Below are 23,067 nucleotides of genomic sequence, written 5' to 3'. Positions count from 1 at the left end.
ATAAGCATGAAAGCATCACATTTGCCACAGGACCCTGACATTTGGAAGTAGTGTTACAGATGCTCCTAAGGTTCCAGAAATTATTATAAAATTACAAAATTACTGGTTGGAGCTTTTACTGGTTCAGAGATTTTCAGTAATTTGCATGAAGAGAAAACACAAGAACCTGCAAGAGGATGTGCAGAACCTGCAAGAGGATGTGCTTGGAGTCATGTATAATTTGAGTGTGACCCACTTCTGTAATAGAATTAAACAGTCTCAAGTAAGATTAATAAAATGAACTAATCACAGTGAAATTTAAGAGCACGATTCCATATGAAGAAACTATCAAAAAGGGAAACTCTCCCACCTTGCAGAGTAAAATTATGCTGACAGTGGTGGAATGTAACAATAGTCTAATTCTAGGTATAGGAGACTGTGAAACAGTACCATCATGCACAGTGAGATAAAAAGTGCTAAACATAATTTACAGTATCCATCTGGCTCTGTAGAAGATGAGGGACTGAAAAAAAAATCCTGCTGTGGTCAGGCAAACACTGTCATTCAAGAAAAGGAATCCAAGTATAAATTGTGCAATAAATACCAAAATTATGGAAAAGAACTGTGGAAGCCATAAGGGATCTGTGATTGCTGTTGATACAGATACATTTGGACTAAACAGAAAAGATGAATTATTAATAATTTTTAGCTTGTTATAAAACATGCAGAATAGCAGTGTAAAACAGACTCTAAATAATAGTTTACATGTCCTGGATTCCAAATGAGCTAAAAACCAAATAATGACCTGCATTTCGTAAACTACTTGTTTCAGCAATTTGCTTGAGAAATTAGATCAAGAAAAGTAAACTCCTTATGAGGCACTGCCACATAGGTTAGCAAGAGGACTGTTTGGTAAATATAATAAAGAACCAGAGGTCCAAGCAAACCACGTCTGGTCTTATTAGATTATTACAGCACTCTTCTCAGTGCTCTGTTGAGATTTCCTATTCAAAGAACTATGGGCAATAAGGGAAAAAACCCATAGATATGTTATGCTGGCAATGTTTAAGCATTGAAAAAGACCTGTTTGTCTAGAAATAAAAACCGAACAAATGCTACAAACATAGCCAAGACAAGTGGTGTTGAAAATGGAAGGGAAGGTTAGATTCAGTCTGATTCTATAGCTACCAGTTGAACACAGTCTCCTCTCAGCTGCAATGAAGTCAGATGGCAGAAACCTTCCAAAGCAGTTTTCCCATTATTGGACCTGAGAAAAAGGCAAAAAAACTAAGAGGCACTCTGTCTCTATGCATTTTAAGAAACAGCACAATAATATGTTGACAGCACTTATGGCATGACAGAAGCAGCAGCTTTGTATTCAAACACCGTCCAGCAATAAAAAAGTTTAAATTAAAATACTCATTGGCTGTAAAAGGAATGACTGTGTAACACATGATACTGTCTGAAAACGTTGATAGCTACTGACTTTTAGATTAGATGGCTCTAGTTGTGTATTTTATTAACTGACTGCTTCAGTTTGTCGATGTTACTTTGTACCCACTTGCTGTTAAAAGAAATCAGTATAGCAGTTGCTACTGACTTGTGCAAAACAAGAAAGAGGGTAACCTTTGGGTAGTACTGATCCACGTGTCTGCACTGAAGCAGAAAATAAGTTTGATCTCCTCCCAGCACATCTTTATTTATAATATTACACATCTTGCAGAATTTGGCAGATAAAATAATCTGGTGCCTCTCATTTCAATTAGTTTCATGTTCCAGCTTCTGGATCTGGTTATTATTTTGTCTATGCAAAGAGCATGCTGCTATCAGATGGCTTCCCATTGCATAGGTACTTCCACTCTGTGTTCAAGTCAATTATAAACCTTCTGGTAAACAGTTTCAAGCAATTGGCTTTTTGTGGCATGCTGTCTTTTTCTTATTTTTCAAACCACACTTTTGTAGCTCTTCTGCAAACCTCTCCCATTCTTTCCACATCCTCCTTTAGCACTGACACCTGATTAGGATGTCCAGAAATAGTTTTACTTAGCCCAGAGATAAACCCACCTCATGGTCTCATTGCATATTCCATAAAAAATAACACATTTAGCAGATGCATTGCACTGAGAGCTCCTCTGCAGCTGGATAATCCCAGCACCCACAATTCCAGAGATCTTTGCAGAGCCACTGCTCTCTGAGAAGGAGCAGCTTGTTCCATGGGGATGACTGAGGCTGTTCCCAGTTGCATGACCTTGGCTCCATCTCCTCTAAAATATGTGTTGTTTGAGCACCCCAAAAGATGGCTTTGTAAGCTGTGAGTGACCCATTCCACTACATATGGTTAAAACTGAATTTCTTTTCACCTGGAACTTTATCAGTCATCTTTCAAATAACTCACAAATAACCTTGAGCTAACAGGTAATCTCTGCAGCTGCACTGGAAACCAGCCCATATATAATGATAATTTCTGAATAGTAAACAAGACATAGCTAGTTTCTAATAAATGTAAGTTTTCTGTACTTATTTAGTATACTCTTAATGTTTTAATCTGAATGTTGGGCTGTACTAGGTTAAATACCATGCAGATATCTGAGCAAATGAGAGCAAAATGGCCCCTGTGCAAACTAGACTTTTAAATAAATAAGAAATAGCAAGCTCATCTGGCAAGCCATTGCCTATAATGTTTTGACACCCACAACAAACAATTCAGAGACATCCCCATGAAGACCAATGTGTGCTTACACAAGGTCCTAGCAGATTTCAAATGTGTTTGTGGGCACAGAGAGAACTGATGTCTAATGTCACCAGCACAACACCACTAGAACACAAATACTTGTTACTCCAGAACTTAACTCCTCTTCTGGGACTACAGAGTCTTTTCTCTATGTCACACAGTGATCTGTGTCACACCACAGTACAGATAAACAGATGATAAAATGCACTGAAGTGATGATCTGCCTGGAGGGCAAAAACCCAGCTAAACAAAAATCAGCAGCAGAGAAAAGAAGAGAGAACAGAAGTAGTGGTGTTCACTTTGAGACATTCACCCAGGGTTGTGTTTGGGATTTGACTCTCACACCCTTCATTTCAAGTAACTGTGCCTTGAAATTTGCTGCTAAGAGAAATTTGGATGGCATCTGTAGTAAGGAAGGCTGGTACATTACATGGGAAATGTTGGGTGACCTTGAGGGCTGGTGTAGTAGGAATGGGAAGAAGTTCAAAAGCACAGGGTGTCAGGGCATGTACCTAGGGATTCATAAACCAAACCTCTGCTGTAAATTGGGAGAGTATCAGGAAGAAAGTACAAAGATGGAGAAAGGTCTGCATGTCTCACCCAACTGCAGGATGACTGTGGGTCTCCAATGTGATGCAGTGTCATGGATTGACCCTGGCACAGTGCCAGTGCTCCCATGAAAGGTGTATTTCCAAAATGGTTACTGTGAGATGTGACCCGGAAATAGAACAAAGCAGGCTCCCATTACAGGAAGAAATTGGTTCCGTCCCGTGGCCATGTAAGAGAAAAGTGTAGCTGAAAAGGCCACTCCAATCATCTCCTCCATCTAGGGCACTTCTCATCTGCTGATATTTCTTCACCTACTCAAGACTTCAACTCATTTGCCCATCCTCCATCCCCTCTCAATTCTCAGCTGGGGAGTATCAGTGTTTTTCCAGCTTCCATTGTCTCAGCACCAAAGGGGTTAAAACCTCAGCCGCGGTCTGCCGGCGGCTGGGCACCTTGCCCCCCGCCCCCCCTCCTTCTCCTGGCTGTGGTGCTGGCACAAGATACCAAATTTCAAGCCAACACAGACCCTCTATCACTCTCTCCCAGAGGGGGAGCTGCCTGAAACATCCCAGAGCTCCTCCACCCCTGCACCTCGCAGGGGCTCCGGCCTCCCTTCCCTCAGGCCGCATGGCCTCTCCCTCCCCCAGCCAGACGCAGCTGGGCAGGGGAGAGGTCAGATCAACTCACCGCCAGACTCAAAAGAGAAAGCCCCTCTGGGAATCCTCTGCTTTTAACTCCTGTGTGTTCTCAGAGGTGTATCCAGGTCCCCAGCGGCCACACCAGGTGCCACTTTTCAAATCTGGCCACTGATTGGTTTGACCACAACTTTCCCAGAGACTCACTTCCTGGTCAAACCACAACATTCAGCATGAAAAAAGCAAATACAACCACAAAATATTTCAGGCAAAGAATCACCAGCAGGGGAAGGAAACCGTCACACTACTTATACAAGGCATTGATTAGACCTTGTTAGGGAAGGGTCCTTCTCGTCCATATTTGAGAAAGGCAAGTACAAACAGGAACAGTGGGAGAAAAGGCTCCTAAATTGATAATTGTTCTTACAGAGAGAAGTCTACAAGAAAGTATATGTAGAGTGGGAAAAGGCAAACAGAGAATGCTCCTCATAGGTACAGCAAAGAAAGGGAAATATGAACTAAAGGTTACATTTGACTCAAGAACACTGATGAGTAAGAGATATAGATTATAACACTCAGCACACTTTCTAGGTATCAAAGTGTCCCACTGTGGAATTGGATAGTGGTGGGAATAACATCTGCATAGTCCTTGGATTTTTATTACTGAGCTTACTAAGTAACAGTGTTACATCCAACAGGGGAGTACTGTACTAAAAAACTCAGATTACCCTTTCTACTACCATGAGTTACAGACACTCCAGACAAGTTTTGTGATGGATGTTAAATGTAGCTATAACTGCATGATCCTTGATATCCACCAGAAGGAGCTCAGAATGAAACCAAGTCCAGATCAGGTAAAAAGCTCTGCAAACATATTTTCAGTGACTTAGAAAAGGAGGGACATGTGGAAAGAGAGAACATAAAAACAACAAGAAAAATGCATTTCTTCAAACACCACCATCCTTACCTCCCATGAGGAAGAGAAGCCCTGCCACATACTGCATAAGGCCTCGATCCCAACAGCACCCCAGAACACCGATAATCCATCCAAAGAGGATGATGGCCACAGCCATGCCCATGAAGCCAGCTGTCATCCTGCGCAGATCTGCAGTGGGGAACACAGAAAAACAACATGAGTGGGAACAGTGATAAATCAGCATCATCAGGGGCTCATAACAGTCTTAATCCAAAATGCTACTGATCTGCAAGGACTTCAGTGTGTGTTGGTATGGGATGATTTAAGTAAGGATGATTCAGAGTGAGGACAAACCATAAATTAAGTCACTAGCTTGAGCTGGGGAGAGAGAGCAGCTGACTCTTACCACACAATGAAGCTCAGTGCAGATGCACTAAAGTGACTTGTGACAGCTTGCTCAGGAGCTAGAAGTTGTAAAATGTCCTCAGTCCAATGCAGTGCCTAATAACTCCAGTCTCTGGGCACTAGCACAACATCTGTTTACATCTTGCCTTCTCATCTCTGTCCATTACTCCCCAGCATCCAAAGGATGTCCCTGCTCCAACTGATCAGCAAAGCAGTTTCTATGCTTTGTTCCAGCACAGACATGACAGAGTATGCACCTCAATTGTCACTCTCTGTGTCACTGAGCCCCTCTAGGCCACAGCTTCCCACGTGTAAGTTGGGCCATGGCATCCAGTGGTGGTAGGAGTAAAATGTGGTTCCTCCAGAACAGCAAGGCACACAGATGCTCTGTTGTCAGACATCATTAAACTCCAGATACACAGCTGGGACAGAGGACACAGCATTGTCCTCTCTTGTACCCAGATGGTGACCTTGCCAGATGACTTTTGGTGAGGATGTTTTTGAGTGCTCCAAGGAGCACTAAGAGTAGGAGGAGGGCAGGGCACTGGAGAAAAACATTTTTGCTCTTCAAATAGGGACTGAGTACATCTGATGTGGGTGACAGGGGCTGACCTGCATTTATTTCATAAATAAAGTAAAAGAGTCCCCAAGTCTTAATGAAAGGAATACTTAAATAAAGACCTGGCTATGTTGCATATTTGCCTTCTGCAAAAAAGATGGGACTATGGGACTGCTGGGAACCATCTTCCTGCATGTTCTGGGAAAAAAAATTCTTCACAGTTGGTTTGAATGTGAAATCTGGGCAGTGAGACCACGTGGCAACTGAAAGAGCAAGGACTGTGTGAGCTAAAGATCATCTTCACACCCTCATATAATGAAACAGATGGGGGCACCTTCACTAACATTTGATTATTCCCTGTCCCCCCTTAATTCACACATAAAAAGTTTAAGCATTGATATATCAAGAGTATATGAGCAAAGAAAATTCTAGCCAAGTCAACTCTCTAAACATTTTTTCCTTCTTGAAACTTTTTTTTGCACAGCAATGATTTTACTTTTTTTTTTTTTCTTTTTTTTTTTTTTTTTTTTTTTTTTTTTCCCTCAAGAAACAGAATGCTTATGACAGAGAAGGAAGATTTGAAAACTGTGAATCATCCACCAGTCTCTATGGCAGCTTTTCTCCTTGGCTGGCCTTTGACTGTGTCTCAGTTTCTGTTATTTTTTATGCTTTTCCCACAGTAGATAAAAAGACCCGCAATACCCACAACACAAATTCAATAAATTCTGTGAATAGATAAATTACCATCATCAGAGGTTTATAAAACTTCATATCCAAAATGCTAAGTGTCCACAAAGTCTATCAGTATGCTAGGACAGAATGACTTGAAGGCAGTTTACTCAGGTCCATGCTCATTATACCACTTTGTATGCAAGATCAAGTTGCAGAACACAACTTCTCCCTTGAAGCTGTAATTCCTTCCTGTAGATTATCACTGATTTTCCAAGGAGTCTCTCTGACAGCATAAAGATAACCAGGTCTTCAGCCCACCAGGAACCAGGCTCTTTTAACAAGATACACATCTTAAAAGTACTTTTGTCTTAGGTTTTGTGACTGTCCCATCACATTTGAGTACGTTCAAGGAGCTCTAGTACAAGAAAAAAAAAAAGCATTTCCTGCAGAAACATGTACTTCCCCCAGGCAATGTCTCTGTTCCTTGGGAATTTCTCAGAGTGCTTTCTAAAACAAGCAGTAAGTGTTAGTAAGCATTTTTGATGGCCAAATATCTTCCTACTTTTTCAGTCCATGAAGCCCTGGGCTCAATTTGAAAATGAAAACATAAAACCTTTACTGTTTCCTGTACCATCTTCCATAACAGCACAGAACATCTCTCCAAGATGCCGCACAGCTCTTTGTGTCAGCCCTACAAACCCCTTGCAATTTAACATGTGAGTGCTGACTCCAAGTATCACCATTTGCCTGTCCAAATGGAAACAACCTGCCTCTAACGAGCTCAGCTTAAATAGCTTTATTCAGCTGCAAGATGTCCAGAACCCTTCAGATCCACCCCAATGGATAAAACTGGCTGATGGACCCAGTTTTCACAGGCCCCAGAGTGGATCACAAGCATCCCCACAACACGTATGCTAGACTCAGGTATGGTGTTTATCCTGCTAAAATCTCTGTGAATTTTGCCATTAAACAGAAGACTTAAAGGAGGAGGACCAAGATTTCTAGGCCAAATTTTGACATTTGTATCCCACAACCTTTTTGGCTGATTGAGCCTGAAATTCCCTTTCTAACACAGCAAAATCCAAATAGAACTTCTTTGTGAATTCTTAGTTCTCACAAGTTCAGTGAGCTTAAAGATTGCCACTGCTTAGGCCAGTTGCAAATCTGCTCCTCACAAGTCTGTCCACTAGGGATTATCTGAAACAAATAAAATATAAGCTTTCTTTTCTATTTAAAACTATTTGGCTTTTGTCCTGCCATAACATTCTTTGAGGGGAGCCCTTGGAAATGGCAGTGCTGGGAAAGGGAGTTGTAAAATTGGTTTCAACAACAGCCTGCAATTGTCCAACAGCATCCACCTGGCATTCCTCACCTGTCAGTGCCCACATGAAGCTGAGGTCAGTGCTGGGATCAAGTCTACTCAAAGTGATTCTTTTGTGGAAAAGTACTTAATGGATGTAAATGAATCAACACCCTCAGGGTATTTAGAGGAATAGAAGCCTATATTCCCCAGACTCAAACCCTATTAATGGGATTCTTTATGATTAGTTTGTTGGTGTGGTGTTTGACACGGAAAGGACAGAAGAAAAGCAAAGATTTGCATTGTGTACTCGAGGCAATATCTAAATTCGTTCTGCTAATTTAGGATGGAGGAATGGCATATAAATAAACAATAGCTCATCAGTACAGTTGATGGGGTTTTGTCTGAGTTTGATTGGCACTGATAAGACCCTTCCTGAATGCATCCTGTGAAAGTAAAAAGGGTCATGCTGTCATGTAACACCATTTTATGATGTTTGAGCACATTCTGGGTTTGGTTTATTTTTCTGAAATTGCTTTTATTTATTTTTAGTCTATGAAATTAATAGGTCTCTACATTCTTTCTCTTTTTGAAAATCTCTCTGAGTAATAGGATCTCAGGGTCATGGCGTGACAACACCAATCAACTGAAGGAGTGACTATGCCAGCAAAATGCATTATTGAATCTTATACAGCCAAATGGGAGCTGCAACAGCAAACAAACTTATCTCAGTGCATTCATGAGCATTGCTTAGCTGGCCCTGCAGCTGATCGTCTCCTGGGAAGATCATTCTAAGTCCTCGCACTGTAGCAAAGTGCACAGATTGCAGGGACATTGAATTCCCCTTCTCCACCATCTAGCAAACCAAACCTTTAGAAATGTAGCTACAAGGTGAAAGTAAGGAATGTATTGCATTGCTTATTCCATAACATAATAAAAATACAGAAGTTAATTTTTAATGCTTGGCCTATATGACTGCTAGTTCCAATGATTTACTATGTGAACATAGATACCAACATCACTCGCGGGTGAAAACACAATATTATCTTTCCACACATTTTTTAGAAACACCTTCTTCATCCCTTTTTCTTTTTAATGTTGACTTAAGGCTATGAGTGAATTATCTTCTCTTTGGGAGACTTTTCATATCTAGCACTGATACAGATGCTGCTGCATGTAAAAGGCAGGGAATTCAATCCTGGCTCAAAAGTAACTGGATCATCAAGCAAGGAATAAAGGTATCATTTTCATGTAGGCTGGGAACAACAAACTTCTTGACTGATAACATTGGAGAAGGGACAAAGAATGGAGTAATCCAAGTCCCATGATGGAAGATGAAATGATAAATTTGAAAGCCACAAGTTCTGTGAATCATGATGAAAAGAGACACATTAGCATTTTAGACAACGTCCTTAAAATATAGACAGATTCTCATAAACCAACATGCATTTCTTTAAAGCATTTTTGTTTTCTGCTAGGAATATTAACTCTATAGGTTTCCTGAAGATAAAGAAAGCCAGAAAAGCTGATTAAGAGTCATTTATTTCCAAGCAACATGTGATGGAAGGTTCTCTCTGTCAGTTTGCAAATGCCCCGGCCTTCCTTTCACCCTGATATCTGTCCATCTGTATTTGTTATGAGCAGTAAGGTAATTCATGCTGGTTATCACATCGTGGAAGAAGTTTCACACACCAGCAGCTGCAAACATAACATGTTCTGATTCAGTTTTGCTTTTTAAAAATTTCAATATGCCTTTTTTACTTCTGAGGTTCTGTTCTCTTCCTTGAAATTGCAAGTCATCTTTCTCAAGCAAGGGCTCAGTCTTCCTGTTGATATCTGTCTTCCTTTCTACAGAATTCAATAATATTTCCTAAAAACTAGAGACTGCTTTCCTCACAACACATACAGGAAGGACTGCATAAGACTCTTCTGAAAGATGGTCAAGAATAGTCAACATGTCCCCAGCTACATGAAAAGTTTGTGGAGAGTGTATAATTAAATTTGTGTTAGCAGGATTTCTGGACAGCGCTTGAACCACACAGCAGAGCTTTTGCTTTCAGAACTGCTTGTTCTCAAGTATTTACTAGCAAATCAAACTACAGTGCTTCTTATCAGACCCTCAGAAAGTGCAATATTGCTGCAATTAGTATTTCAGATAGTCCATCCTACATGTCCTCTTTCCTTCTCCCAAGAGAGAAAGGTCTGCAGGGACTAAGCACCTTGAAGTCTATATCAAGAATATCTAGAACAGCTTAGAAGACATTCTGGGTATATCACAGTTCTTTCCTGAGATGTCCCAACAAATTAAAAGGAAATCACAGATGCATTTCTGTGCCCATCTAGGAAGAGATGTCAGGATACAGTAATATCACAAGTAGAAATAGACTGGGATGGTGTAATTCTTTAGCATAATCCTTCATTGCAGGTCACTCTGATCTATTCCCTCCTGTACTAAATTCCCTCTGATTTGTCTTTACCAGGGATCGACAACATTTGTACTTGAACAGAGTCAAAATCACTCCTTTTTCTTCCTTTTCCAAACAAGTGTATATATTGGAAACTGTTCAAGAACTGCACACAGTCCTAGAGCACAATTTACCAGATTTCACTGAGCTTTGTTTAAATTACTTCTCTTATAAAGAACCAGCAGCACAGAGGTATCTTTCTCTGACATAATCCCTCTCTTATCTCACCCTGAAACTTCAGTGGGGGCAAGATAGAGTTGGACAGACATGTCTTTTATTGAATGCCAGCCCAGCAGCTCCCAGCTACAATGAACAAGTGAGTGTTAATGCAGGTGATTTTGAGTGGCATCTTCTGGCTCTCACTATTCTCTCTGCAGAGCTTAAAACTGTATTTTGGATGAGGCTGGCAAATAGAGGCTGAGGGTTTTAATCTTTTCTTTGCATTTCAGGTATGAAGAGATAAGAAAAGAAATATGTATTAGTCTACCTGAGACTGTTAAAATCTCTGAGTGCCTTTCACTGAATCATGTGGTAACCCAGTCCTCAGTTTAAAGATTACTCTAATGCAATCTCAATGAGTACAACCCACTTCAACCAAAGTAACAGCAGATGATTACATTTACATGTAAGTGTCTGCACCAGAAATATGCACATCACAAACATAACATAAAGCACAGTTCTCTCAAAGCTGAGAAAGAACAGCAGAAGACCCTCACCAAAAGGGAAAGCAGCTCTGTCAAGGATGAAGTGAGCCTTCATATCTCAGGAGGTACAATGGCCTTTATAACACACATGCATAATTTCTCCTAAGCAACAAAATCCCATTCCCTTCTGTTGACTAGAGATTGTTATTTGAGTGATAAGTTGTTTGATTGCCAGCAATGTCTGGACCCGCCTACATGGAAAAGCTGATAGGAAGCTTTGCAAGCTGGCTGTGGTCTGTGCTAGTTCACATGTCACTGACGATGAGGTGTATGGAGAGTGGACATAATGAGATTGATTTATTCTTGTCAGAACAGGCCATCTATATGAATTCCCTCCATCAAAGTTCTTAAGTGTTCTTACAGTTATTTAAAACAGAAACAATCACAAAAGGAAGGTGCCATCTATGCACTGCTGGCACTTCAGTCTGCCTTCCCTCATCAGAAATCCCACAATTTCAGAGTCAGGTGAATAGCTTATCAAGGGAGGAATGAAGTCATGTCTTTTACAAAGGCTGACACCTTCAGAGGTTTATGCTGGCAAATAGCAAACCCCACATGATACTGCAATTTCTTATCTCTGGTGAACTGTCATAAAACACCAGAGGAAAGGGGAACTCCCAGACCAGGTCACATACTGGTGTTACTGTCTGAAAGCAATTCCTCCACTATTTGGGGAAAATGACAGGGGCCTAAGAAATTCTGCAGTGGCCGAAGGCACTATCTGGAGCTCAGATAACAAGTTCTGGTTTTATTATTGCCTTTTCCTCATGTGGAGCAGAGAAGAGGCAAAAGAAAAGCCCCAGATGGTAAGGAGGCAGGAGGGGAGGGAAGGAGGAGAGGAGAGGAGAGGAGAGGAGAGGAGAGCTTGTTTAAGTACAGCACAGAAAAGGGTGAGAAGAAGTGTCTCATGAGGGTAAAAAGATCGATTTGTCTTCAAGAGACTTTATGATATGTATATGAGAGTTCAGTGCATAAAGGGGACATTTGTACAGCAGGAATTGAACACATCTGAAGCAGTTCCACTGTAGAAGGTGCAAGACTTATGTTCTGGGAGAAAGATGGATGTGAATACCATCTCATAGAATGGTTCAGCCTTTTGCTCCAATCCTACTTTCCTCAGCCTCAAAAAGAAAACTTGGCCAGAGAAGAAAAGGCTTATTTTTGGTATCGGTTTTGTTGCTACTCAGCTCTGAGTGACAGCAGGGTAGGAAGAAAAGCTTTGCCCTTACAACCCCTGATCTAGTGGGCCAGAGTAGCTGAGCCTATGCCAAAGCATTGTTCAACTAAACTTTACTCTGTCATGCCCTATTCTACCTTCCCTACTCCACACCATTCCCTCTCCTTCTCTGGTTCCCATGAGATTTTATCAGAAAGTACCTGAAGCTGATAATTTACATTTCTTCAGCAAAGTTCAAGAGCTGATCTTAGAGAGTCTTTCTCTCTCCAGATTTACTATCCTTGTTTTCAGCTCTGCAGTATATGATCATCTAGGAATATTTCCAAGCTTTGGTCCCAGCAGAGAACACTTGCAATTTGCCCAGTCAACCCTTTCATCCCTCTTTTCCCTCTCTCCACAGAAACAGGGAAGTCTGAGGCACCTGCAATTTTGGCCACTCTTCTTCATATTCATAACTTTAATCCTTCCTGCTCCTGCTAGGTGAGGCCACACAAAGAAAACATTTGTCAGATGTGACCAAGCTAAGAGGAGTTTCATTACACAGCTTCCGTGGATTATGCAGGTGTCAAAAATTCTGAGGCATTTGAAATAGGCTTCTGCTCAGTTTCAGTGAGGACTTTGGGACTTTATGACATCAAAGCTGTGCCTTTTTCATTTTTCTTCCATCCTGTACTTTTGAAAAACTCAGGTAATACAAACTTCTTTATGCTGGTCATCTCTTACTGGAAGTGACTTCTACCTGGAGCCACCACAGCCACACCACAATATGATCATGATGGGGAGGAAGGATAACACAGTCCTTCAGCATTGCATTAGCCTGACCACAGGGATACTTCCTGGAGAATGTGAGGTGTTATCTCCCTGCTTCCAGCACCTCCACCCCTGGGGGTAGTGCGAGAGGCCAGGTGGAAAGCCCATTTCTAAATGGAAGTTTCCCTGCATTCTCCAATGGTCTGGAAGAAATCTGTGATGGGCTCTGGGTTCAGGGCAAAGGTGACTCCCTTCACAGTAAAGTGCTCTCAGTGCTGGTGAGAAGTGCTGCTCTGACACCACTAAGACTGAACACTCCATGTATGCCTCCACAAGGTACGGTGCACAGGAGGCAATGCGGAGCAGGGCACCAGGGCCAGCTTCACCACACAGCCCTGCTGCCAGGCTGTCACAGGCACCTAGAGATGCCTTGAGGGCAAGGAACTGAGCATCAGTGAAGAGCCCTGTGAGCTCTGCTCTCCCTGAAATCAGTGGGAGGGTTGGGCGCTCCAAAGCTTTCCTCTAAAAATCAGACTTTCTCCTGTCTCCCAGGGGGGCCATGGAAGCCAGTTTACCACTTTTTCTTCATAGGCATTCAGATAATAATAACATACAGTAACATTTGTATGAAAATAATCTGGACTATTCTATATATTAGTTACTTTATTTAGTTGACAGAATTGCTCTTCTGCTGTGAGCAGACTCTGCCCTGTTACAGTCTGATTTTTCTTTATGCTGGTCACCATCAACATATCTACTAATCACATGGAATTTTATTAAGATTTAATCTTCAGTTATTATCTCTTGAACCATTTCTTGCAAAGGTGGATAAGGCTCATCAGGGCCAGAAAGAAGCAGAAGAAAAACCAGAACCACTTCTTTTCTTTCAGTGAGGAAAGAAGAGTGCACAAAAACAGATGGATAATTGAAGAGTGATGAGAAAAATTAAAGAAAACTTTAAAGATGAGAAATGGAGTGTGACAAGAAGCAAAAACCATAGTTGTGTGTAGAATTCCAGTATCACAGTGTTAAGTGCTTTTTGTAAAAAGCAGATTTACCCTAAGCTTCTTCCAAAGATAAATGAAGTTGGAGACATGCAGCAATGGAGCAGAGGAGGAACAGGAGAGGTAACACAGAAAGAAAGAGACTTGGTAACAGAACCTTTGTTTTATCTATTTCCCTCTGCATTTGACTTCCCTCCTCTGCTGCCTGTCCCAGCACCAAAGCTTTGCTCACAATCAGGAGCAACTAAAATATTATGCTAAAAGGTTTTCCTTTCTTTTCATCCCCTGCCCCAACCACTGCACAAGCCTGATGAGCATAATCCCAGCACAAAGCATTCAGAGCAGCACGCTTAATAAATGGCCAGCATGGAGGTAGAGGGATAGTATCTCTGCTTTATCAGTGCCCCAACCCTCTGCTCAAACACACTAATTCCACAGATCCCAGCATTAAACATTTTCATTCAGGAACTCTGAAAGGTGTATTCTTGTTTTTAAAAAGACTATTTAATGCAAGTGAGGCTGGCTGAGGTGTAGGAAAAAAGGAAGGAGGATGGAAGAGAAAGAGGAAAGAAGTAGAGAAAGACAGAGCTGTGAAAAAACACTGTCCCTTATGAAGAAATTTTGATTTTGAAGTTTACTCTTCTATTAACATTTAAATTGAAAGGCGTTTCTTCCGAGCTCCACATATGAAACCAGAAAATCTGCATTTCAATAGATACCATTTAAATGTGGAGAAAAATATATATCAGCATTGAATGCTTTCCCATTTGTCTGAAAAGAACTTCTCTTATAGATGATTATTAATTTTTTCTTTTTTCTTTGTGTGTGCTAAAAAGAGAAATTGGAAGTACATTAAAATTCTGCTTGGCACAAGGGGGAGGTGGGGGATGGTTTCTTGATTGACCAAACCCCTGATTCTGAGCTCAGATTTTCTCCAGGAGAGCTGCTGAAGCCTGGAGGAGGCAGTCCAGCCTGCTACCAGGGTCAGGACCAAGAGGGGTCCATCCTGCCTGGTCCTGGATACATGGCACCCATGACCACAGCGTTCCAACTCCCAGCGCAATGCCCATCTCACTGGGGGTGTCACCAGGTCCCCATTCCCAGCTGGAGAATCAAACTTTCTGCAGGTTTGTTAGACACCTCTCTGGCTTCAAGACACCATCTAGAAAACAGGGACACACACCTCCTCAAAAACCACAGAAGGTCAGGCTTTCTGTGTCTCAGTTCTCATAAACTGGAAAAATCTCACCTCAGTAGGTTGTTTTGAAGATTAATACATTGAAGATGCCCTACAAAGCCCTTGGACAGATAAAAACTGCAGTATGGGAATTTTTCAATGGTAATTTGGAACTCATTCTGATTAAATCCAAAAAAAAGCACAAAATTGTAAATAAGCAAAACAGTAGCTCTCACCTAAATACAGGCATATCTATAAACCTGGGGAGAGAAACTGGAAACTTATGGGGCCAAGCTGGTATCATGGAACAAAGAACCCACAGTTTCCCACCTTGACACTGGGTTTTCATCGGACCAAATTTTTGCAGTATGATCTCGTCTCTAGTCACTGGATTGGTGAAAATAAACACCTGTTGACACTCAACACTCAAATTAATTTGGCCAACTTGCCCCCATTGCCTCTCCATCTCCCTCTCCCAGCTTGCTGGAATCTCACAAAAACCAGTCTTATTCTTCATGGGTCTCCAACTGCTGTTTCTCCTATGCAGATGGCAACCACTTTCTGAAAATATATATGTGACGAGAAGAAATGTTTTGTAGAAAAAGCAGGTGTCTGGAAAATAGATTCCCACTTGTCCTTCCCTGCCCCTCTCCAAAACCCAATCATTTCTGTGTTAATAAGCTCACTGACTATAATGTGGCACTAACCTTTCACAACTGATGCCAGTGTCATTTTGACAGTTCCACATATGGGCCTGCCAAAAGCAGAAGGAAAATAAATTTGCAATTTGGTAAAAAGCTGGGTAAGCAGCCAAAGCAGCTTGGGGGAAGGAGAAGAAAACCACCAAAGAGCCAAACAAAAGCCCACTGCACAGATGTTACACACAAAAGCAAAATAAAAGCCCACTGCACAGATGTTGCACACAGCAAAAAGGAAAAGCACATCCACAGCTGGAGTACCCCAGCAAATATGTCCTTGGAAAAAAAGCCTTAGGCACCTATTAAGCCCAGTCTAGCTTGAGATGCCTCCTAATAAATTCTTCTCACATGGTAAATTTAGAAGTCTTTCCTAGCAGAAAGGAAATGGGACATGGTCTTCAATCTGTACAAACTATCTGGTTAACATCAGATATCACAGGACTCAGCAGCTGCTTTAACAAGGAATCTTCAATATTTCCACTGGGGTGACCAGCTGTAGAGAAACAACTATTTCCTGACACTGTTTTCTGGAGTGTCTTTGAATTTCCTTTTCAAAGTAACACTGCACAAATCAATGACAGTTCACAGATTGAGTCAGATACTTGGTGCCTGTATCACAACTCATCTTCTTCAAATTACATATATTGAATCTCATAATATTTGGCTAAAAAAATAACTTCCAGAAAGAGGTCCAATCATCATGTAACAAGATGAAGAAAAGAAGAATGTTACACTTAGCAGTTCATTCAGGTGGTTAATTAACCCCCAGTTAGGAGAGCCAGTCTTTCAGCTGAATAGGTCCAGTTTCTGCTGCCAGGCAGTTACTGATAGGAGGTGAAGTAAGTGGTGCTGTAATCTCTCCACTTCCTTCTGATTCCCATTTCAGCAACACTGAAATAACTTTTCTCCTGAAATTAGAGGACTATGGCTTTTATGATGGTGCATTGAGGACCTTGGTGGAAAATATGTAGGTGTGTTTGCTGTATTTTTGTATGTAAATAGTCATGAGTTGTAGTGGTATAGCTGATGTACATGGCTAACCAGAGATGGAAAATTACCACTAAAAGATAATAGTTTATTGAATTTTCTTTAGGACAATGTGGGTCTTCTTGGAACGCCAGTCAGAGAGGCATCACAAGGGTCTAGACAATCATAGTGAAGCTTGCAGCTGAGAGGAAATGGAGAATACTCTTTCCATATTCAGAAACTCAGAGCCAAATTTGGAGCCCAAAGGAGCTCTAACAAACCTTAAAATACTCCCAAAGCAAAGGCAATGGGATCCACTGGCCAGCTGGTGGAGGTGGGCTGACACTGAAAGCACAACTTCAGAAAGCTGAGTCTTTGCACAGATTGAGGACAGTAAGCCTGATGAAAATGTCAGACAGACTCTTTTCAAAACATTTTTGTGTTGTGGGGGAATTGTTTGTTGGGTTTAGGTGATCTTACATAATTTGCTAGAATATATACTGGTATCCTCAGGGCAGCTGCTGGACCAGTGTATTAACCATGCTCATGGGGAATGTGAACTCTAAGACCTTTTTGAAGTAATGTCACTTGATAGGCTGGGGACTGTGGCCAAGGCTGGAGCACACGTGGGTGTTTGATGCAGCTGCAGGACACAGGTGACTGCTCCCAGCGTGACATTTGTGTGGGGTTACACCTGATGGAATTGGGAGGATGATGGAGGTCAGAAGTGCAGAGTCTCCAGCAGTTGTGACAGAGCACACTCTGGATTTCACTATGGTGAGCTTGATTTGAAGCCATTTACCTGTAAGACTTTGGGAAACAGCATGGAGCTGCTTCCAAAGCCAGTATACATAGCTCTGACTGATTCTGGCAACACATTCCTTCACCTAAAATAGATGGTTGGATCCAACTTGGCATGTGAGACTATCTAAAAAAAGTGGGAACTAAGTCATTATTTGGCCACAGCACTGCAAGCAGGTAGGGTTTCCAAACATAGCATGGGACAGAGTGACCCCTTAGCTTGTTCTAGCAATGCCACTGGCACAGAACAGCCTGTAGGTGCTTAGCCAAAGTTTTCTCCTAAAGTCAGTTTTGCAGAGGGTCTCCCTGTCCCAGCACAAAGTTCCCACTCCCCAGAGAGCTTCATTTCCTTCCCTGACTTCCCGTGCTGCTATTCATGCTTTTTCAGGAAGACCTGTCCTTGCACAGGCTTCCCTGATGGCAGCAGCAGTGGAAGCACTGATTAGCAGCAGATTTTTCTTTGGCTCATATCAGCAGTCCTGCTGCTGCTATAATTTCACAAGCCCACACCAAACAGGGAACTGTGGGAGATTTTCTGAGAAATGACCTCATGCTAATGGAAATTGTCCAGTCTAAACAGCCTCCATGAACTGACTGACAGGGTAGGAGATTGAACAATCATGGAGCTGTATGTGGTCTCACAGGATCTGTTACCTTTTCATGGAAAGCACCCCTTGATGTTTGCTAAGGAGAACAGTGAGCGCTGCTAATGCCACAGAGTCCTGCAGGCAGCACTCTGGCTCAGTCTGACAGAGTGGTGTGAGACCAAGAGATGTGGCTTGAGGTCTCTGAAGGGACTGATATTTGCATGGTAAACAGAATGGAAGGACCCAAATTCCTGAGGATACCAGTATATATTCTAGCAAATTATGTAAGATCACCTAAACCCAACAAACAATTCCCCCACAACACCACCAACAGATCCTGGTGGTGTTCCTTCATACCATGTATTTTTCAACTATCATCCTAAATGGTGGATTATTGTTGTTATATACTCAACACTCCCAAATCCAAAAGTCCCTGTGCACCTCTGTCTCTGAAGTCTGCAGAATGCACAGCAACATGAGGACAAACATGACCATCCCCCACCTGCCTCATCAGTCAACAAGGAGCAGGGCTGATTATGTGTTTGGTGACAGGCAAGAAGAGAGACAGGGAAAGCGGTGACAGTTATAAATGTTTTGCCACCTGAATGTGACATTAATGTATGTATGCAGTGTGTTCACGACATTAGGTATTTGTGCACAACCCTAATAAATACCATGTTTGACAGCAGTTTCACAAAACCACACAATGAGCTGTAAGAACATGCCATGACACAGTTTCTAGTTTTACTGTGAAAAAAAGCAATATCCCTGTATTAGTCAGATCCTTGACTTAGTGGAAATCTAGAGCAATTCCAATGAGCTCCACATAAAGTTTAATTACTCAAAACCATATTGAAATGACCAGATATATAAGTGACAAAAACCTGCTCCATAAAACACATTTAATTTCTATTCTCCAGAAGAGAGCCTTAGTAAGCTTCTGAGTTAGAAAGACCAATGTAGGATGCATGACATTGCAACATCTCCAACTCAGGGGCTCTTTTTGAGGGGGGAAGGCACAATTGTCCTGTCTCTTTCACTGGATGATGATCTGGTGGCTGCACTCCAAAGTCAGAAATTCGTCATACTATATGACTTGCCTCATAAGTTCACCTTAAAGGCCAAGTCTGTGATTCTGATGTAAATCAGAGAGGTTTTTAACACAAGTTGGAAGCTGACTGGAAAACTACCCTGGCAATTTCCTCACACTGCCTAGGGGCTGTGGTACTGCATGTGGACACATGTGGGCCTGGCTGGGTGCTGTCCTCTCTGAGGGACAGCCTCACATCTCCTTATCAGCAGAGCACTCCAAAAGCAATGACACGTGTCTGTGCAGTTACCTACTTGATTCTGCCTTTCCATTGTTTTTAAGATGTCACAAAAGAGGTAACGTTTAGCATCACTTAAAAATATTGATATGCTCCATATAAAAAATCCAAAAGATCTCACATGGACATTTTCTTATTATAAAGCTTCTGACATTTCATTTCAAACAGCCTTTTTTAAAATTGCACTTACATTTAAAAGAAAAAAGATTCAAAAGTGTTAAGACAATCAAAGCAGCTCAATTCAGCCAAAACTCTATTTGCCGCTCCAAAATAAACTGTTGTTCATTTTGCTGAAAAACTTTTAAAAGCCACCTGCAGCTCTGCTACCACGCTGTTTTATTCACTTTGCCTTTCCAGCCAGAAAGCCTTTTTATTTCAATAGCCCTGTCCATCAGCAGCACCTGAGCAGTGGCAGAGGGCTAATAATATCCCTGGCAGGAACACGAAAGCTAAACTGGGAAGCCAAGCTTTGACAGTGGTGGTAAAACCAGAATTGAATCTCAAATATTTTGTTTTTGAGATGGCATATGGTTCCATTTTTGTGCCTCCACATGAGTGACTCAACTGATTTGGGATCTGAAATCCTTGAAATCTTGAAATAATTTTCTCACTTTTAAGAAGTATCTTGGTTCATCTGTATTGGCTGATTTGCTCACTTCCTAATGGGTCCCCCTAGATCTCATACAGCATTTGAAGTTTTGGTGGGTACATATGTGAAGGAGAGGGAAGTAATGGAGGGAAGGGCCCACTGTGCATTGCTAGCAGTCACACATTTTCAAAAAGCTGTGGTTAGGAGATCCCTAATTCACTTAACCTCTTTGATCTCTTCATGCAGTATGAGACGCTGAAAGGGAAAGAAAAGATTGCAGGCAGCTCTGCTGTGTTTGCTCATCAAAGCACACGCCTCAACCCGGTACAGAGCAGCAGACAGATATAGTAAACACACTTGTGAGAGGTGGAAAAAATAGCTTTTGATTGGGAAAGAAGAGTTTTCTTCCTGGTTGTGTAGTGCTCATGTATGCGCAATAAGGAAAAAAAAAAAAAAACAAATACAGAAAACTCAAACTGTTTTAGAAAGCTATGCACGCTGGGGCCAGGATTCACTTCTACTGCACTCCGCCAGGCTACAGGAAGGATTTATCTCCCTTTTTCACTTGGCAAATAGCAGTACAGCACAAGGCAGACAGCTGTGCCTCAGACAACTATGACCTGCACCTTAAAATTACCTATTCTGCCAAATGCTCATGCACCAAAAGATGAGATGCATTTTATCAGAGTCCAGAACCCCATTCCCTTTTCCTTTAACTGAGACCTCTCTGTCTAGAAAGCCAAGACACAAGTCCAATGCATGCAAATATCTGTGTTTTAAGAAAATATAATACCCTTCCCTCTACAGCTGGCAACCTGCCCCTCCAGCACCTTCCCTTATCCCCATCTCTGGTGTAAATCCCTCCTTTTCTCAACCTGCCCTTCTCTGCTTGTCTTCATTTTGCATTCTCTTTCACTTCTCTTTCTTAACACACACACACACACACACACATCCCTTTCCTTCCTAACATTCCCTTATAATTTCCTCCCATCTCCTTTTGCTCTCTCACAAGGCTGACACATCTTAACACCCTCCCTGTGACTTTTAAGACATGTGAAAAGCTGTAGTCAGGTATTAGATTCCTTATCAGGTCAAAAGAAAATATTAGGGAAGTCAGGAGACAGATGCAATGATTATGGTTCAATGTGGACAAGAATGACATCAGTCTCTATAGTCCCAGATGGGATTTAAATTGTTGGTAAAATGTATTATCATTGATTTTCCACTTCCTCCCTTTGTGGTATCTCTCCAGGGCTAAGGTAAGACAGTTTGGGTACCTTATCTCTGCATTTCTTATCTCAGTGCAGTTGCTTTCTGTTACATACGAAGTCAGCTATGAATATCCGGAATTTGTGCAGTTAGATATTGTCCTCTACTATTTTTTATTGCCAAGTTACTGATACTCTTAACTGTAACAGCACTTGATGCTTTGCTTGGCAATTTTTTTACTGTGCTTTTTTAAATTTATTTTTTCAAATCACACCTAGTGAGGCATGAGAAAGCCCAAGAGAATCCTACCTTGTGATATTTCTAAGGGCTTGATGTCCTGAAGTATTAACTTTATATTGCTCCTCCTAATTTAACTTTTTTAGGACATTTCATTGTGTTCTTGTAGTGTCACACACCCAGACCACATGTGTGACTTTGGCTTTTCCCCTTTGAGCGGTGTTTTTATCTAGGGCCCTACATATGAGCCTCTCACTCAACAAGGGGTGCAGAGGATGCTCAGATGAGTCTCAGTGTCTCTGTGCAGGCTTCATTCTCCCAGAGGCAGTACTCCAGCCACAGGTAGCCATTCCCAAGGCATGGTGGTTTTCTGAGTCCTGGCATATCCCTGCCAATGGGTTCTCCTCCTTCAGGGAAGGGACATCCCCAGTGCCATCAAGTGCCTGCAGACCATTGTCCTGCCATGTTCAACGAGCCATAAAGGAAACACAGCAACAACTTGGGTTCCTTTGTCTGCAAACCCAAGTGACCCAAGTCTGGCACAGACCCTGATCACTACAGAATCTAGGCATCATTAACAACTTAGCTTAATTACATCCTAATTTCTTTACAAAGACCCTATGAGCAAGATTTCAATTAATTTGAACTATATATAAACTATAAGTTCAATGTGTCTCTATCATTCCATGAAAATGATCTGGGACAAGACAAAGATAAACATACATATTAACATTCTAAAAAGAATGAGATTTTTAATTAATTTAAAAAAAAAATAATTATCAAGTTATTTATAAAGCTCATAAAATTAATTTTCTACTCACGGAATGTACTATCTGTACATTTGGGATAAGTTTGTTCTGTCTCAAACAAAACAGAGATTCTCAACCCCTTTTGGTCTAATCTAGTTTTACTATGGAGCATAATCAGCAATTCTTATTAAAAAGCGCTTTGGAACCCTCAAATCAAAAACCCATCTAAGTGTAAAGTCCTATTAATGTTTTCAGTGAATGTTTTCATTATCATGTGAAGAGCAAAATAAGGTTTAGCTCAAGCAGAAGCCTTTTTGGCTGAACCAGAAACTTGTCTTGCTGGGAGTAACAACAGGAAATACACCATGCCCTTAAAATGAAGCTCCTTTGAAGTCAAGCTTTGGCCCAAAGTCACTCCATTCCCAGGAAAGGGTTTGAAGCTCTGCAGGCACATCATTAAGTAGGCATTTTCAAGCAAAGAATTCCACATGATAAATTATAAGATGCATCAGTCTGTGGAAGAGGATGCGTCTGAGTCTAGACTCTGGATTCATTTATTAAGAGGGCAGCTCAGCTTCAGAATTGCCAGGTCAGGGTTTGCTGGCCATTAAAGCTGCCCTGCTTGCTGGCTGTTAATTTTAAACATGACTGCAAAAGCAGCCAACAGCCTCCCATGTGCCACTGTTGAGCCAGCAGCCAGGTTTTCTGGCCTCAGAGCTGTCACTTGTAGAGATGCTCAGAGCCTGGGGGTAGCATCTCGAGAGCTCCACCCAGGGACAGCCCTTCCCCACATTTAGGGCAGAGTCTGACTGCACCCACCTGCAAATACGTTTATGGGAACATTTCTCAAGCTGTGAGCCTGTTTTTTAGTCCATCTCCT

The 23,067-nt window shown here is 41.6% G+C and overlaps 1 protein-coding gene across 1 annotated transcript in view; it reads right to left on the bottom strand.

The window, feature by feature from the left end:
- The window catches only part of TMEM178B (transmembrane protein 178B), a 207,890-nt gene that overhangs the window by 14,909 nt on the left and 169,914 nt on the right, over positions 1 to 23,067 (bottom strand). The window contains exon 3 of the mRNA XM_041487511.1: positions 4,862 to 4,999. Within this exon, the coding sequence (XP_041343445.1) occupies positions 4,862 to 4,999 (138 nt within the window). The remainder of the gene's footprint in view (positions 1 to 4,861; positions 5,000 to 23,067) is intronic.

Source organism: Pyrgilauda ruficollis, unplaced genomic scaffold, assembly GCF_017590135.1.
Source record: "Pyrgilauda ruficollis isolate IOZ18807 unplaced genomic scaffold, ASM1759013v1 scaffold80, whole genome shotgun sequence".
NCBI lineage: Eukaryota > Metazoa > Chordata > Aves > Passeriformes > Passeridae > Pyrgilauda > Pyrgilauda ruficollis.
This window is presented reverse-complemented; position numbering and strand designations above follow the sequence as displayed.